Source organism: Copadichromis virginalis, linkage group LG23 (genome assembly GCF_057382275.1).
Source record: "Copadichromis virginalis isolate Kocher_CV1m ecotype Utaka linkage group LG23, C_Virginalis_male_GT1.1, whole genome shotgun sequence".
Lineage (NCBI taxonomy): Eukaryota > Metazoa > Chordata > Actinopteri > Cichliformes > Cichlidae > Copadichromis > Copadichromis virginalis.
Window position 1 is genome coordinate 49227317 of NC_140639.1, and position 13104 is coordinate 49240420.

Here is a 13104-nt window from a genome sequence, read left to right on the forward strand (position 1 = left end):
TTTCATATTTATTACTTCCCCCTCCTCATTGCTTTATTATTGTAGCTCTAGTAATAAATAATAATGTAAGGATTCTGGATCAGCACCATTATGCCCATAGTATATACAGTATTCTGAAGAAGGTCTAAAATGTCACTGTGTGTGCATGTGCTTGTTTTATGTATATGGATTTTTTTAAATTATTACTCATGATATAACATTGTCCAGACATGGCTGGTAAGGACATGAGGAGGAAACAGTAGGAGCTGTGTGAGGCTACTAAAGGCAGTGCTATAACATTTTTCTGTCATCATTTTATTATAGATTAAGTGCTGGAGTTGTTAGGTGTGGATAATTAGATTATAGTTTATTGCAATAGCAAGTTGTGCCTTGTTCTCAGATGGACAGCAAGTGGAGAGTGATGTATGAAATGATGGGATGGAAGGAAGAAGAGAAGCAAAGAGTGATTCACAGGCAGAGCCTAATTTATTTCTCACAGTTTTTTGTTGCCTTATGGTTCCAAGCGCTGTCACCAATCTTTGCATTTGTTATTATCTCATGACACTTGTTTAATCAGCTACCATCTCTCCTATGGACTTTTTAATGTCTACAGTCTCAGATCAACACAGCCCTGCCCTTCAGCACTATCCACAGCAACCCCTCAACAGCAACATTGTACCCATCAGGTAAAACATCGACTACGTTTGCTTTGCCTTGTCGCCACCTCACAACAGTGATATAGTATGATGCGATCCCATATTAGATTGTTGATGAATGTGTGTTGTTGTTATTCAGCCTGGTTCAATGTGCCCCTTTTTAACTTTGAGCACCCGCCCCTTTAAACGTCTCTGCACGGCCCTGGACTTATATATCACGTTTAACCTGAGTAGCGAAAGTCCGCGGTGATCTGAAAATGATGTGCCGGGAGTTGTGCCGTTCTCGGTGGCTTCAGTGACCCTCGAGCTCCCGGCTGGCTATAGTGCTGGTGGGTAGCAGACGTCTCCGAAAACGTCGAAGCACTTTTGCAAATATGCGGTATCTTGATAAACTGAGCAGATATTTGATGTTTACACAGCTACTTTCTCGCCTGAAAATATGTTAAAAGTTTATTTTGTGACACAGAAAGATTAGTATGAGTAATTTTAAAACTTAGTAGCGGCCGCCAAATTGAGGAACTGGATTTGGTGGTCATGAAAATGGCATTAAACAAGTCCCCAGGGACAGATGGACTCACTACTAATTTTTATCAATTCTTCTGGAAGGACCTAAGAACTTTATTGTTTGATGCATTAAAGGAATCGATAGAGAAAAAAAGAACTGATGCCGAGCATGAAACAAGCGCTGATAACCCTGATCCCTAAATCGGGTAAGGATAAAAGAATTTTAGACAATTTAAGACCCATCACCTTACTAAACACTGACTATAAGATCCTGTCTGGAGCTGTAGCTGAGAGGCTAAAGAAAGGCATCTCAAACATTATCAGTGAAACACAATCAGGTTTTTTGAAAGGAAGACTAATTCATAACAATATTGGGCTGGTTTTGGACCTCCTTGAGTACAGTGAAATAATCCAAGATGTCACGGTCCTGAGTCTGTGGACTCAGTGTTTTTCTGTTTGTATTAGTTATCTTTGATTTCATGATGTGTTTTGATTCTCTTGGGTTTGATTTTTGTCGCTAGTATTCCTAACTCCCTAGGTCCTTGGCATTTCTTGTGTTCTCCTTCTTAGGTCGTGGTTCTGTGTTACTTCTGTTAGTATACAGTCATCTCTGTCAGTGTGTCTCTTGTTCTGTCACTGTATCCCCTAGTTTAGTCCACGTCTGTTCAGTTTCCTGTTTTACTTTGAAAGTCTGTGTACTATGTCAATGTGTTGAGTTTTGCCGCCCCTTGTCTTGTCATGTCTGATGAGTCCCAGCTGTGTTCTCCTCCTGTTTCACATTCCCTAATCACCTCAGTATGTATTTAAGCCCTGTGTTTTTCCCTGCCAGTTGTTGCGTCCTCCACGTTTGTTGTGTGTGTATTCGTTGTCGTCTACCTTCATCATCTCCAGTCTAGTTAGTTTAAGTTGTTGTTTATGTATCGCCAAGGGTGACTCACCAGCAAATAAAGCTGTCGTTTAAGTTAATGTTTTGTCTCCGAGTCCTGCACGTGGGTCCAGCCACTGACAGCCACACAACTCATCGTGACACAAGAGAGAGGATACATCCTGTTCTTGGATTTTTACAAAGCATTTGACTCAGTTGAACATACGTTCATATTAAAAACTCTGCAGTCTTTTGGTTTTGGACAGGAATTTATCAATGTTATAGAGATGCTATATAATGACATTAACAGCTCTGTTTTGCTAGAACATGGTACATGTTCAAGGTTTGAGGTTAATAGAGGGATAAGGCAGGGATGTAGCAGCTCACCACTTCTGTTCATCATGGTTACTGAGCTGTTGTCTATTTTGATTAAAAACAGTCACATTGACAGATAATAATCAGTCAGCTCGCAGATGATACCACCCTGTTTCTAAAAAATGAGGACCAGATTCCTTTAGCCTTACAGGCGATCAACCACTTCTCCAAAGCTTCTGGCCTACAGCTGAATATTAATGAATAAGAAATTCTAGCTCTGCATGAGTGTCCCCTGCAAGCAATAAATAATATACAGATAAAAAAAGAGGTGAAGTATCTGGGCATTGTAATTTGCAAGGATAAGACATCAACAGAAAATAAGAATATCTGTGCCAATATAGAAAAGTGTAAGTCAATTTTAAACAGGTGGCTGCAAAGGGACATAACTCTGTTTGGGAGAATCTTGCTAACCAAAATGGACAGTCTGTCCAGACTAATCTATCCAGCCTTTTCTCTGCCCATATCTCCAAAACTAATTAAATCTATAAATAATCTTAATTTTAGGTTCATATGGAGGAACAAATGTCATTATATAAAGAAAAATGATATGATTAAGAATTATGAAGAGGGTGGGGCTAATGCCATTGACTTTGATGTTATGAATGGTGTACTAAAACTGAAATGGTTAAGATCTTTCATTAGGAACAAAAATTCCTTTTGGAACATTATTCCCAGTGTGATTTTTGGCAAAATGGGTGGAATAGACTTTTTGTTACGTTGTGACTTTGATTGCAGTTCGTTACCTGTTAAACTCTCAGCTTTCCATCAGCAGGTCCTTCTCTACTGGAAGATCTTAAGGGATTTGGGCTGTAGCTCATTTTATGGATGATAATGGGGTCTTATTAAAACATGAGACGTTTTGTGAGAAATTTGATGTAAGATGTACTGCTAACAGATATAAATCCCTAGTGAAAGCCATCCCAGTCCCTTTGAGATCAATGATAAAAGAAGATATTGTGCACTCTAAAATTTCTCCTGGACTGAGGCAGCTCTGCATAGCTGGAGCTGAATTTGGTGACAGCAGGTTTACAAACAAAGTGATCAGGAATATTTTGATCAACGACATTTGCCCTAATCCGGTTAAAAGAAATTATATCCTTAAAGAATTTGAGACCATGAAGGTTAAGGCGATAAGAAAAAAGTATATTTCACTTCCTCTTTCCCCTAAAGTAAAAGAGGTTCACTTTAAAATCATTAATGAGGTTTATCCAGCCAATGAATTCTTAAGACGGAAATTTAACTTAGATGTGAACGCCTGCACATTTTGTGAAAATGATATTGAAAGTCTGGATCACTTGTTTTTCTACTGTGAATCAGTGCACTCCTTCTGGACTGACATGTGGAGCTGGCTACAGTCCAGGAGAATTCAGTTACCACATTTGACGGTGACAGTAATAAAGTTTGGAATATTTGCTGAGAATGCAGATTTTGACCTGTTGATTAGGACGATTTTGTTAATGGGAAAATTTTTTCTTCACAAATGCAGATACTTTAAAGCTAAACCATGTATAAACAGAAGGCTGAATGACTTTAGACTCTGGGCTAAATCGCTGAAACTTGTGAATAACAAGAAAGCTCATAAACTTGTTGTTTTATTTAAAGAGTTTAACCTATGTTAAAAAAAAAAGAAACCTCCCTATTTTATAATCATGCCATTACTTAATGGCATGATTTTGCTCATGGTATTTTTTGCTCATGGTATTTTTTGCCTTTGGTTCAAATCCTTCAAAATACATACAAAATCAGTATCGATACTGACGTAAATTAATAGAAATAGAGATGGACCGATACGTAATATCGCATTGGTCCATCTCTATTTCCCTGTCTGGATTAAGGAAGGTTGTAAAAGCAGCTCGATGTACAACCTGTTCTTTGGATCCTCTACCAGCCTGGGCTATAAAGGAACTGTGGTCAGCATTAGGACCCTACAACCTGTTTCTTTTAAATACTTCATTGAGTCTTTCCTGAATGTTTTAAATCAGCTGTGGTAGTACCAATCTTGAAAAAGCCTGGACTGGATGTTGACATGGTCGCAAATAGGGCAGGGTATCGTCACTGAATTCTAGAATCGATTTGATTCCGATTCACAAGGTCCTGAATCAATTCGATCCACGATTCGATTCAATTCGATTTGAATCTGGGAAATTTTGCCTCAGACAGTCAGAAATATTATAATTCAGATCAGTACATTTACATATTTTTGTATCTATAAAAAGGAAGCTGACACTCGCAAGACTTTATCAAAGGTGTGAGCATCACAGCAGAGGCCTTTGTGTCAAAGTAGCTGAAGATAAAACAGAAAAACATGAAGGTGGTTTTATAAAAATATTCTACAGTAGATCAAAAACGAAAGAAAACCATTAATCGACATATGAACATTACCTCTGAAGTTACAGCGGTTTTATTACAGACACAGCGTTTTGCAATTTGCATAATTTTAAAAAGTTTAAATTTGTTCAGAAGCCTGTTGAACGGCAGAAATTAGGTTTTCTTTTCGGAAGTAAGTAAAAGGAAAAAAACAGCGGCCGACAGCGCTGTAAACAACGGTAGACTTGTGCGTAACAAGCAAGCGAATAATGCAGAAAACAGATTTTTAGACAGGAAACTGTGTGTGAGAGAGAGAGAGAGAGAGAGAGAGAGCTGTGCATGACGTGTGATTTTATCCTGGTGGAAGCAAAACAGCAAAAGTCAGAGTGAGTTCATGACGATGTTTATGTGAAGCGTAGTTTGGATCTTCTTTTGCTGCTGGTTCAGTCAATATTGTTTGGAGAGAGATAAAACTAACAGCTTTAGAATCAGCGTAAAAAGGACGTAAACACAAAGCGTGGACCCGCCGAAACATCAGAATCAGCGAGCTGTCGGCTTTCAGCCCCGACCGTGTCCGTGCCATCGGGTGAGAAAGGCGACATCTCACTGATTCTGATGTGTCGGCGGCTCTGAGCTTTGTGTTTACGTCTTTGTGCAGAATCCGTGTTCCTGCTCTCATTCACTGTTTCAGCTGTTTGGTGGTTGTTAAAGTTTTGTGAGGTTTAACCTGAGATTCTGGCGTTGGTGCAAAATGCAGCTGCTCGCATTTTAACAAGAACTGGGAAATTTGAGCACATTACCCCTGTTCTGAGATCTCTTCACTGGCTACCTTGTCAGGTTCGAGCAGATTTTAAGGTCCTGCTGCTCACCTACAAGGCTTTAAACGGATTGGCACCTTCATACCTCTCCGACCTTTTACACCTTTATGTTCCATCTCGTGCTCTCCGATCTCAGGACTCTGGTCTTCTAAAAGTTCTTAGAGCCAGAAAAAAGTCAATTGGAGAGCTTTTTCTTTTCATGCCCCGTTTCTGTGGAACAACCTCCCACAAGATATTCGGCAGGCTGCTCTGTGGAGGTTTTTAAAACCAAGTTGAAGACACATTTGTTCACCCGATCCTACATGTCTTAATTCTATGGCTTTTAGTTTTTACATTTTTATTGTTTTTAACTTGTATTGTGTCTTTTACCTGTATTGCTATGTATCGCTTTTATTTTATTTATCTCTTTAGTTGTACAGCACTTTGTTTGAAAGCGCTTTCTAAATAAAGTTATTATTATTATTATTATTATTATTACAAGGTCCACGTTTACGGGAACATCTGCCACAGATATGGGAGAATATTTGATTTCTATTGTAGACAGAAGCCACGGGTGTGTTCAGTCAAACGTTTAGAATAAACTTTGGTCTATAAATGTGTTTCATGATTTATTTTTAACTCCAACTGCTTATTTGTACTATGCTTTCATTTCAGAGCGCAATGAGAAATAAAAAGGATATTTTCAATAAAACTGTCACGATCCTGGGTCTGTGACTCAGTGTTTTCTGTTTTGTATTGTTAATCTTTGATTTCATGATGTATCTTTGTTTATTCTTACGTTTTGGTTCTGTGTTTTGTTGTACCTCTAAGTTCAGTCTTTGTATTTCCTGCTTTGTTGTGAAGGTCCGTGTCTCATGTCAGTGTGTTTAGTTTGCGTTTCCTCTGTCTCGTCTTGTCAATCACTCCCAGCTGTGTCCTCCTTCTGTGTCTCATTCCCTCGTTATCCCTCTGTGTATTTAAGCCTTGTGTTTGCCTCTGTTAGTTGCTGGTTTGTCTGTGTATCTGTCAGGGTCCTGGGTCTCCTGAGCTAGTGGTTTCAGTTCTTTGTGATTTTTGTGTTATGTCAGTTTAGTTTGTGAGTTATTCTATGCTTCCTAGGTTTTGATTCCCTGTCCCCCTTGTTTCTCTGTGCACTCTGTTCTGTGTTTAGTCTTCTCTGTCCATTTGTTCCGCCCTGTGTTGTTGCCTTCTGTGTCTCCCTCTGTGTAACTGTCTATATAGTGATGTGTTGTGGTGCTTTGCTCCCACCCCTTGTGTTCTGTGTTTTCGTCTTCCCTTCGTGTACTATTAGTTTTTAGGTTTTTGCTTAGTTTCCATGCTCACCTTCGCCATTTCTGTTTGTATCACCATGTGATGAATAAACTCACTTGCATCTGAGCTGCCTGCATAAAGGGTCCTTTGATAATTTACACACGGCTCGCAAACCGTGACGAAAACACTGGAAAAATTGGGCTGTTCTAAAACGTTTGACGGGTAGTGTATATATTTAGTTTATATATTTTCTTTATTTATAATAGTTTGTTTTATATTGTAGCAAAGTGTTACTTGGATACTTCTCTATGTGCTTCTTCATGTGCAATTTTGTTGCATTCTGAGCCTAAGAAATTTATTGTGATGAACTGCTGTTAGAATCAAGTTAAATTCTGATAAATCAGACAATTACCTCTCCAGCTGTTGTTACAGTCTTTGTTTATCGGATCCATACAGGGTAAAAGATGACGACACCTAAAGAAATCCTTCTGGGGACTTTGGAGGATTTGGGACGTGATGACTTTGAAAAATTTAAGTGGCATCTGAAGAACGGGTCTGTAGAAGGTTTACCAGCAATCCCAGTGAGTAAACTGGAGAATGCAGAGAGGACGGACATAGTGGATCTGATGTTTGATACCTACTCTATCAACACTTTTGAAGTCACTAAAAATCTTTTGGGGAGGATAAACAAGAATGATCTGTTGGAGAATTTAAATAAAACCATCCCAGAACCCACAGGTAAGTCAGGGAATGACTAAACAAAAAATACATAAACAATAAAAACCTTAGTTAACATTACACAGGTGCCATTAAAATCCATATAAATAATAAATCCAAAACACTTGCCAACACTTTCAGGAGTGAGAGACTGCAGAAAGCCAACAGTTTATGTTTTATGCATCTGCACAAATAACCTCCTGTGTACACATGAATATCTGCTCTTTGGGTTGGTTTGATTAAAATGGGACCAGCAGCAGGTTTTCTGCCCATTTTACAGATTTATATTGTCAGATTGGTTTTAGAGCTGTTTTATCAACATAAATGAGGCGACAACAACAGTTTGGGACACGTCACAAATATGATCAAAGTGCTATTTCTTAAATCTATTTACCAGTTGAAGGTAAAGTTAAAAAAATGGCTGCCATTTCTTTCTGCTGTTTGGAGACCCAAACAAAAAAATGCCCACACAGTAAATGCTTTTTATTATGGTTGATAAACAGGACACTAAGGTGATTGGTCAAAGGTTGGAGGAAAGCCACAGTTCTCCTTATATGACTAAAATCCACCATTTCAGCTCATGTTTTTTCTTCTGCAGCTTTCTGGGAGATTCCACTTCAGCCTTCTGCTGGCAACGCTCCCATTACCAAGCTTCCCTTAGGTAGTGTCATTAGAAGACATAGCATACATTTACACTGCTATGCAGATGACACCCAGCTCCATCTGTCCATGAAGTCAGATAACACACACCAATGAGTTAAACTGCAGGAATGTCTTAAAGACACAAAGACCTGGATGGCCACTAACTTTCTGCTTCTTAATACAGATCAAACTGAGGTTATTGTACTCGGCCCTGAAAATCTTAGAAATATGGTATCTAACCAGATTCTTACTCTGGATGGCATTACCTTGGCCTCCAGTAACACTGTGAGGAATCTTGGAGTCATTTTTGACCAGGACATGTCCTTCAACGCACATATTAAACAAACATGTAAGACTGCTTTCTTCCATTTGTGCAACATCTCTAAAGTTAGAAATATCCTGTCTCAGAGTGACGCTGAAAAACTAGTTCATGCATTTATTACTTCCAGGCTGGACGACTGTAATTCATTATTATCAGGATGTCCAAAAAACTCGCTGAAAAGCCTTCAGCTAATCCAAAATGCTGCAGCAAGAGTCCTGACAGGGACTAGAAAGAGAGAGCATATTTCTCCTGTTTTGGCTTCCCTTCATTGGCTTCCTGTTAAATCCAGAATTCAAAATCCTGCTCCTCACATACAAGGTCTTAAATAATCAGGCCCCATCTTATCTTAATGACCTTGTAGTACCATATCACCCTGTTAGAGCACTTCGCTCTCGCTCTGCAGGCCTACTTGTTGTTCACAGAGTATTTAAAAGTAGAATGGGAGGCAGAGCCTTCAGTTTTCAGGACCCAAAAAGATATTTGTTTTTTTTTTCAGTTGTATTATTGTAGGTTCTTTATCTTACAATATAAAGCACATTGGGGTGACTGTTGTTGTTATTTGGAGGAATTAAAAAAAAACTTTTATACTTGAAATTCTTTCATTTATTCTACATATTTATTCATCACTGGCTCCATAGTGTTGTTTATGTAATATGTGAAATGTTGCTAGTATTGATTTGGTGCTGTATAAATAAACATAATTAAATCAAATGTGTCTCTATAAAACCTGCCCTCAGTTATAACCCAAGTGTCAGGGCTCAATGGCTCATGAAAAGGAATGGAGTCAAGCACAGAACCAAAAAACGGAGGCTGAGTGACTTTTAACAGAAATGTATTTTACTAGATTTCTTGACGGAGAAAGCTGAATCACGGCTAAATTCAACAGCAAGCGAGGTATTATGAGAAGTGCAGAGCTGAGGCCAGAACATAAGCTGAGGCAGGTCAAAGGAACAACAGGGGCAGAATCGGGCGAATAGAAACTATCCAGGATCACTGGAACAAAGGAGATAATAATCAGAGTGGTCCACAGTGTAGTGAATGAGTCCAAGATTTAAAAACTAAGAGGTGTTACGTGGCTGCAGGTGGAGATCAGCTGGAGGAGGAGATGAATTAAATCTGGGTACAGAGTGAGATGTGGGTGCACAGGGAGGCAGGCAGCTGAGGATGGCAGTTTGCAAGAGTGAGTTTTCCCAGCAGTGGCAGGGCAGAATCCTGAGGCGTGACTTATGGCAAGAGTTGGAAGATGTATCCAGGTGCCGACTAGGGAACAGGAAAAGAGGGTTACGCGAAACAAGCTGAGGAGCACAAGACAAAATGTGAGGCAGAGAACTGACTGTGCTAAGCACACAATCTGGAGAAGGTTCATTGTGAGTGCTGCTCATAAATACTGCCGGAGTAATTGGCAACAGGTGAGGAGCACGGAGGAGTGAGGAGGGCTCCACCCAGGGGAGGAGAGCTGATGCTGTGGAAAGTTACTCAGACTCACTCGGATCATGACACCAAGAGTCCAGTGAACTGAACACATAACCACAGTAACCAGAATGCAGTTTTCTCATTTGTGTCATTTGCTGTTTATTCATGCAGAGATTCTCACTGAGTGTCAGCTCAAACTCAAGTCAGACCTGAAGCAGAAGTTCCAGTGTGTGCTTGAGGGGATTTCTACAACAGAAAACCCGACCCTCCTGAGTCAGATCTACACAGAGCTCTATATCACAGGGGGAGGGACTGCAGAGGTCAATGATGAACATGAGGTCAGACAGATTGAAACAGCATCCAGGAAACCAGACAGACCAGAAACAACCATCAGACAAGAAGACATCTTTAAACTCCCACCTGGAAGAGATAAACCAATCAGAACAGTGCTGACAATGGGAGTGGCTGGCATTGGGAAAACAGTCCTAACACAGAAGTTCACCCTGGACTGGGCTGAAGACAAAGCCAACCAGGACATCCAGTTCATGTTTCCATTCACTTTCAGAAAGCTGAATCTGCTGAAAGAGGAAAAGTTCAGCTTGGTGGAACTTGTTCATCACATCTTTACTGAAACCAAAAAAGCAGGAATCTACATCTTTGAAGACTTCCAGGTTGTGTTCATCTTTGATGGTCTGGATGAGTGTCGACCTCCTCTGGACTTCCACAAAACTACAATCCTGACTGACCCTAGAAAGTCCACCTCAGTGGATGTGCTGCTGATAAACCTCATCAGGGGGGAACTGCTTCCCTCTGCTCGCCTCTGGATAACCACACGACCTGCAGCAGCCAATCAGATCCCTCCTGACTGTGTTGGCGTGGTGACAGAGGTCAGAGGGTTCACTGACCCACAGAAGGAGGAGTACTTCAGGAAGAGATTCGGAGATTCGGAGCAGGCCAGCAGCATCATCTCCCACATCAAGACATCACGAAGCCTCCACATCATGTGCCACATCCCAGTCTTCTGCTGGATCACTGCTACAGTTCTGGAGTTTGTCATGAAGAACAAAGAGAGCAAAGATCTGCCTAAGACTCTCACAGAGCTCTACCTACGCCTTGTGCTATTTCACCTAAAAATGAAGGACATCAAGTATGATGGAGGAGCTGAGACACATTCATGCAGGAAGATCATTGAGTCTCTGGGAAAACTGGCCTTTGATCAGCTGCAGAAAGGAAACCTGATCTTCTATGAATCAGACCTGACAGAGTGTGACATCGATATCAGAGCAGCCTCAGTGTACTCAGGAGTGTTCACACAGATCTTTAAAGCTGATGAGTGCCACATGTTCAACAACGTTGTTTACTGTTTCGTCCATCTGAGCATTCAGGAGTTCTTTGCTGCTCTTCATGTCTATCTGACCTTCATCAACTCTGGAGTCAACCTGCTTAAGAAACAATCTCCTCGCTTTAAAATCTTCCAGAAAACACTTACTGTAAAAGACTTCTACCAGAGTGCTGTGGACAAAGCCTTAGAGAGTCCAAATGGACACCTGGACTTGTTCCTCCGCTTCCTCCTGGGTCTTTCACTGCAGACCAATCAGGATCTCCTATGCATGCTGACACAGACAGGAACTAGCTCACAGACCAATCAGGAAACAGTTCACTACATCAAGAAGAAGCTCAGTGGGAAACTGTCTGCAGAGAAAAGCATCAACCTGTTCCACTGTCTGAATGAACTGGATGATCGTTCTCTAGTGGAGGAGATCCAACAGTCCCTGAGATCAGGACGTCTCTCCACAGATCAACTGTCTCCTGCTCAGTGGTCGGCTCTGGTCTTCATCTTACTGTCATCAGATCTGGATGAGTTCGACCTGGAGAAATACTCCCGTTCAGAGAAGGCATTTTTGAAGCTGCTGCCAGTGGTCAAAGCATCCAAGAAAGTGCTGTAAGTGAATCTATGAACAAATATGTTTAATAATGCTAGATGAATAAAAGAATATGTCTCCATTGTTATTCTTCCCCAGGCTGAGAGATTGTAAACTCTCAAAAAGAAGCTTTGAAGCTTTGTCTGAAATTCTCAGCTCCCCATCCAATCATCTGAGAGAGCTGGAGCTGAGCTCGGACAAACTGCAGGATTCAGAATTGGATTTGCTGTGTGTTGGACTAAAGAGTCCTGACTGTAAACTTGAAACTCTCAGGTAAGGATACAGACTTTTTGACACTTTTTGACTCTTAAATCTGTAAGTTTATCTTGATGCGGACGTTCAAAGTCAGCACAATTTTCCTTTTAAGTTCCTGAGTTTATATTTTTGACTGTCAGGTTGTCTGGACAGATGTTTTTATTTTATTTTATTTTTTTACTTGTCCCTAAAGTCAGAACTAAACCCACATGTAGATGACTTTCTGTTACTGGAGCAGCCTTCCTGAAGACAGCAGTGTGTTTTCATGCTTTTAAAGCCAAACTCACCTTTCAGACCTGGCTTTCATTTATTATCTATTTTTGTTTGTTTATTATATATTTATTTCTACTGTTTAACTACTGCTCACATCTTTTATCCTCCTTTTTAATTGTTCATTTCTTTTTACCCAGTGTTTCTATATTGCACTTTGTATTTGTCATCTATATTTATCATGCACTACTTTGCTCATTTATTGTTTGGTTTTAATGTTATTAAATTTCGGTTCTTTTGGTATTCTTTACGGCCAAAAAGACACGGCTCAAAAGTGGTCTTTTTACTTTTTAAGTTATTAAATTTGTAACTGTAGTGATTTGTGTGTGTGACAGAGAGGCACTGCCAGGGATTTTTGACACAAGTTGTTCTTGTAAAATCAGTCTGTGAAGGTTCTCAGACATCCAGGTCATCGTAGTCTAAGGAGCTTGGAAAGAAAAGCGTCTGGACTTCTTTAAGTTTCCTTGAAGATGTTTCACCTCTTATGAGAGAAGCGTCTTCAGTTCTAAGGGTCAAATGGTGGAGTGGGGCAGTCAGTGAAAGGGCAATGGTGGTGGCTCAGGGTTTGTATGTTTGGGGGGTTCAGAGGGAAAAGATGAATGCAGGTCGGGAGTTGCTGTGTGAGAGCAGGGAGTGAATCTGATCAAACATGAGTGTCATGAAGCCTGTTTGCAGTTATTTGCACTGTTTTCCACTCTGGATGTTGTTTCTGTTCAGCTGTGAGTATAAAAGGCTCCATTCTACAACCTGTTTGTGTTAGTTGTTCAATAGAAACATTATTTTGTGCTGATGTTGCACTTCTTTTATT

At 40.2% G+C, this 13104-nt stretch overlaps 1 protein-coding gene across 2 annotated transcripts; it reads left to right on the plus strand.

The window, feature by feature from the left end:
• Positions 1-542: 542 nt before the first annotated feature.
• On the plus strand, positions 543-12575 carry LOC146682032 (NLR family CARD domain-containing protein 3-like). 2 transcript variants are annotated; one of them, XM_085448456.1, is made up of 5 exons: positions 543-665; positions 7212-7493; positions 10021-11791; positions 11871-12044; positions 12220-12575. In XM_085448456.1, the coding sequence occupies exons 2-5, from the start codon at positions 7220-7222 to the stop codon at positions 12227-12229; spliced, it is 2229 nt and encodes a 742-aa protein (XP_085304582.1). In that variant the 5' UTR covers positions 543-665; positions 7212-7219; the 3' UTR covers positions 12230-12575. The 2 variants fall into 2 exon arrangements, with proteins under 2 accessions (XP_085304582.1, XP_085304583.1); XM_085448457.1 differs by lacking the exon at positions 12220-12575 and having other exon boundaries at positions 11871-12048.
• Positions 12576-13104: the final 529 nt, after the last annotated feature.

Coding starts and splice junctions, on each gene's coding strand:
- LOC146682032 (XM_085448456.1), top strand. CDS start 7,220: ATGACGACACCTAAAGAAATCCTTCTGGGGACTTTGGAGGATTTGGGA. Junction 7,494..10,020: donor AACCATCCCAGAACCCACAG/GTAAGTCAGGGA, acceptor TTATTCATGCAG/AGATTCTCACTGAGTGTCAG. Junction 11,792..11,870: donor AAAGCATCCAAGAAAGTGCT/GTAAGTGAATCT, acceptor ATTCTTCCCCAG/GCTGAGAGATTGTAAACTCT.